This window comes from Nymphalis io, chromosome 5 (genome assembly GCF_905147045.1).
Source record: "Nymphalis io chromosome 5, ilAglIoxx1.1, whole genome shotgun sequence".
Taxonomy (NCBI): domain Eukaryota; kingdom Metazoa; phylum Arthropoda; class Insecta; order Lepidoptera; family Nymphalidae; genus Nymphalis; species Nymphalis io.
Window position 1 is genome coordinate 10,524,582 of NC_065892.1, and position 3,502 is coordinate 10,528,083.

Below are 3,502 nucleotides of genomic sequence, written 5' to 3' on the forward strand. Positions count from 1 at the left end.
TAAAGTGAGTCACAGCTTATAGTAGATAATGCCCACCAAGTTGTGACAGGCAATGTTTTTATAAATTAACATAAACATTTATTAAGCCCAGACTTTCACAGTCGCTACAGAATATACTGTGTTAGCGTTAGATTTAGCTGAGTTAAAAGCTATCGAAACTGTATAGGGAGCCAAGCCGTAAACAGGAATATCGTTTACGAACTGTAAGTGAATGCAAGTACGCATTGTATTAACACAGTGTGAACCTTTGTAGATAATTTATCATAACTTTAAAGAAAGGCACATTAATAGAGCGTTAAGCGGACTCGCCACACGTTCGTAATTGATTTATAGGCAAATATTAAATCTGTTCTCACCAGGCCCCGCTGTGAGTAATGACCGTGGCCAATGCTGTTTGAGTGTTCGAGGTTTTGTAACCAATCGCTGGCTGTGATTGACAGTGCATTACATGACTATTTAATGAATTGAAAAAATAAGTTGCGTTAAAAAGCAATTTAATTTAAAATGCATTCTAACTTATTTACCCTCGTATCGATCATCTGTGTAGTGAATGTAAAACGTCAACAAAACGTCCAAATGAAACAGCATCACACTTATCAAAACAATACAAAATGCGGGATGTTATCGATAATGATCACGGGCACGACAAGTCTCTAAGTCCATTTTTTGTGGGTTGACATCGCGCTAATAATACTCATGAGAAAAATGCGCGCTGGACCCCCGTCATCCTTTTGTTTTTAATTTCTACCTCAGTGGCACCGATTTAATTGGGCTCAACTCGAGCGAGCGCACCTTCGTATTTCACCTCGGCTCGCTTCATTTGAATATTTAAAGCATTTCGGGTTCCCGTCGCATTATTTTGTTTATTTCCACAAATACAATATTATATATTTATTTCAGGGTCGGCGTCATTTATTAGGTGACGTGACTTACCGATGTCGCGTCCTTCCCAGTATCGCCATAGTTAACGCGGTGAATTCACTCGCGTTCCATTTAAAACTTTGAGGTTGTTTGTCTGTATTTACTTTTTGTCCGGTCGCGTCGCATACGCGTGTGGCAAGTTGCGCTCTTCGTTGTTTTCTCGCCAGCCCTTATCTTGGACAAGATTGCTCGTTTATAAATGAAGTTATATCGTTGAATTGAACACAGGGCTACGGAGGCGAGGCGAATTTTTAATTAGTTTCCGAAGATAGAGAATTTTAAGGAGGAATGCAGGAGCCGTGTTACGAGTGTGCAGATTTTTAAATTGAGACGTCGACGCAGTACTTCAGCGAATTCGATTTGTAAATTGTGAGAAGATGCAAGAAGAAATGGTAAAAATTTAAATTGTCTTTTAAAATTCAATAGATTGAAAGTCTTTTAAAGTTTTGCTCAATTCGTTTTGTAAGTTTTAAAGATGTTACATTATAGTCAAAAATATAAATTAAAGATTTTTAAATAATAGGTACTAAGTTTTATTTAAATAAAATACCAGAAAATTAAATAAAATATGCGTTTGAGCAATAATTATTGAGAAGGAACAAGAGCGACAACATTGAATCCGATGTGATCTGGTTCGCGTTCAATGAATTGACGACAGATTTTTGCAGCATCTTCTAGAAAGTTCTCTGCAGTCGTTGGCCCATGGTTTATTGGCAATGTCTTACGCCCATCTAACTCATATAAGCAACCGTTCTTGTGGATAAATGTTATAAAATGATTATTAACAGTTTCATTGTCTTCAGTATCTACTCCAGTGTCAATAACGTCCTTATATGCTTCTAAAATATTAGTAGAGTTCTCTAAAAGCGCGCCTTTAGCGGCAGCATCTAATCCCTTCGAATCATTTAAATAGCTTTTCAGAAGACCATCTCCTAAATTAATCTGATGAATATTGTTCGCTACGCTATGGACTAATGCAATTGTACCGCAAATATTACTAAGCACCTGTTTTAAATGAAATACATCCTTCGGCGCTTGTTGACCCTTGCTTAAAATTTCATTCTCCTGCTGCGCTCGATGTCGCTCATAGTTATCGGATAGTGGGAACAGGAGAATTACAGCCAGAACGGGTCGAGGCACCCAGTTCAAAGCATCTCCTTCCAGTCCAATAACATCTACCATTTGCCATTCCTTAGGTACTCCCAATTTCTGCAGGTACCTGTTCATTGTCTCTGGATTGGACTCCATGGGTAAAGCTACTGCCATTATGAGCTTAATTAGAAGAAATTATTTTAAAATCAAAGATACTTATTTCTAAATCACGAGATTGCAATAATTGAAACACTTCAGTCTGTCAAATCTTAGAATGTCACAATTATTTTTCTACATAACATAAGAAGTAAAAAATATACTGAAAGCCATAAAAAGGTTTAAAAATATTTTATTATGTTCATAATTAGTTTGAAAATTTTCAAATAAAAAGAAATCACTTCTAATATTCTATGATTGTTTTCAAAGATACCTACGTCTATATACTGACTATGTTTAATAGTTTTTTATTAGTTAACTTTTTAAAGATAAAAGTAGCTATTTTTAAATACCTGAAATACCTTTTACATTTTGCTAGGTAAGGATTAGTAATCAGTTAAAACTACATTTTTGTTTTATTTTACAATTTAAGTTTTTTTTATAGAATAGGAAGGTGGACGAGCATATGGGCCACCTGATGGTACGTGGTCACCAAACGCCCTTAGACATTGGCATTGTAAGAAATGTTAACTATCGCTTATAGCCAATGCGCCACCAACCTTGGGAACTAAGATTTTATGTCCCTTGTGCCTGTAATTACACTGGCTCACTCACCCTTCAAACCGGAACACAACAATATCAAGTATTGCTGTTTTGCGGTAGAATATCTGATGAGTGGGTGGTACCTACCCAGACGAGCTTGCACAAAGCCCTACCACCAGTAAAAAAGTAATAAACTCTATTCTATAATAGTGAAACAACAAAAATTTACTGTTACATCAAGCTTAGTAGAAAGTATTTTAAAATGTATAAATAGAACATAATACATTCTTTAAGATTTAAAGAGGTGCTTTTGAAAAAGTAACGGCCTTATTTATAAACATTATTTATCGGGTGTAAGTTAAACTTCAATTCCGATCGTTTCGTCGTCATTGATTTGACATTACTATTCACTTCCTAACTAACATTTATAGGTGAAGCCGTAAGTAAAAAAACAAATAAAAAAAAAACAAATTTAAATATATATAATTAATCAGCACGTTTTTAAAAAACTCGTATTTTAGAATTAAATTGTGCTAAAATACAAAAAGATTAAACAAAATACATAAATAAGAAAAAAGATAGGTAATATAAAATAACGTCTTAAAGTTACTTAGTACCTACTAATGTATTTTCTTAATTTAAAATACATTATTTTTTATTTTAATTAATTTATAATGTACCTAATCCTATTCATTAAAGTTAGTTTATTACTTATTCCCGTATGTAATAACATACTTATGTTGAAGAGCTCAAAAGTGATGTTAGTTGATAAGGAAACTAAAAGCGTTAA

At 34.1% G+C, this 3,502-nt stretch overlaps 1 protein-coding gene across 1 annotated transcript; it reads right to left on the reverse strand.

The window, feature by feature from the left end:
* Nucleotides 1-1,506: 1,506 nt before the first annotated feature.
* LOC126768711 (ubiquitin carboxyl-terminal hydrolase-like) lies at nucleotides 1,507-2,187 on the reverse strand. Its single transcript, XM_050486982.1, has one exon. The coding sequence runs from the start codon at nucleotides 2,185-2,187 to the stop codon at nucleotides 1,507-1,509; it is 681 nt and encodes a 226-aa protein (XP_050342939.1).
* Between the last annotated feature and the right edge of the window lie 1,315 nt (nucleotides 2,188-3,502).

Coding starts and splice junctions, on each gene's coding strand:
- LOC126768711 (XM_050486982.1), bottom strand. CDS start 2,187: ATGGCAGTAGCTTTACCCATGGAGTCCAATCCAGAGACAATGAACAGG.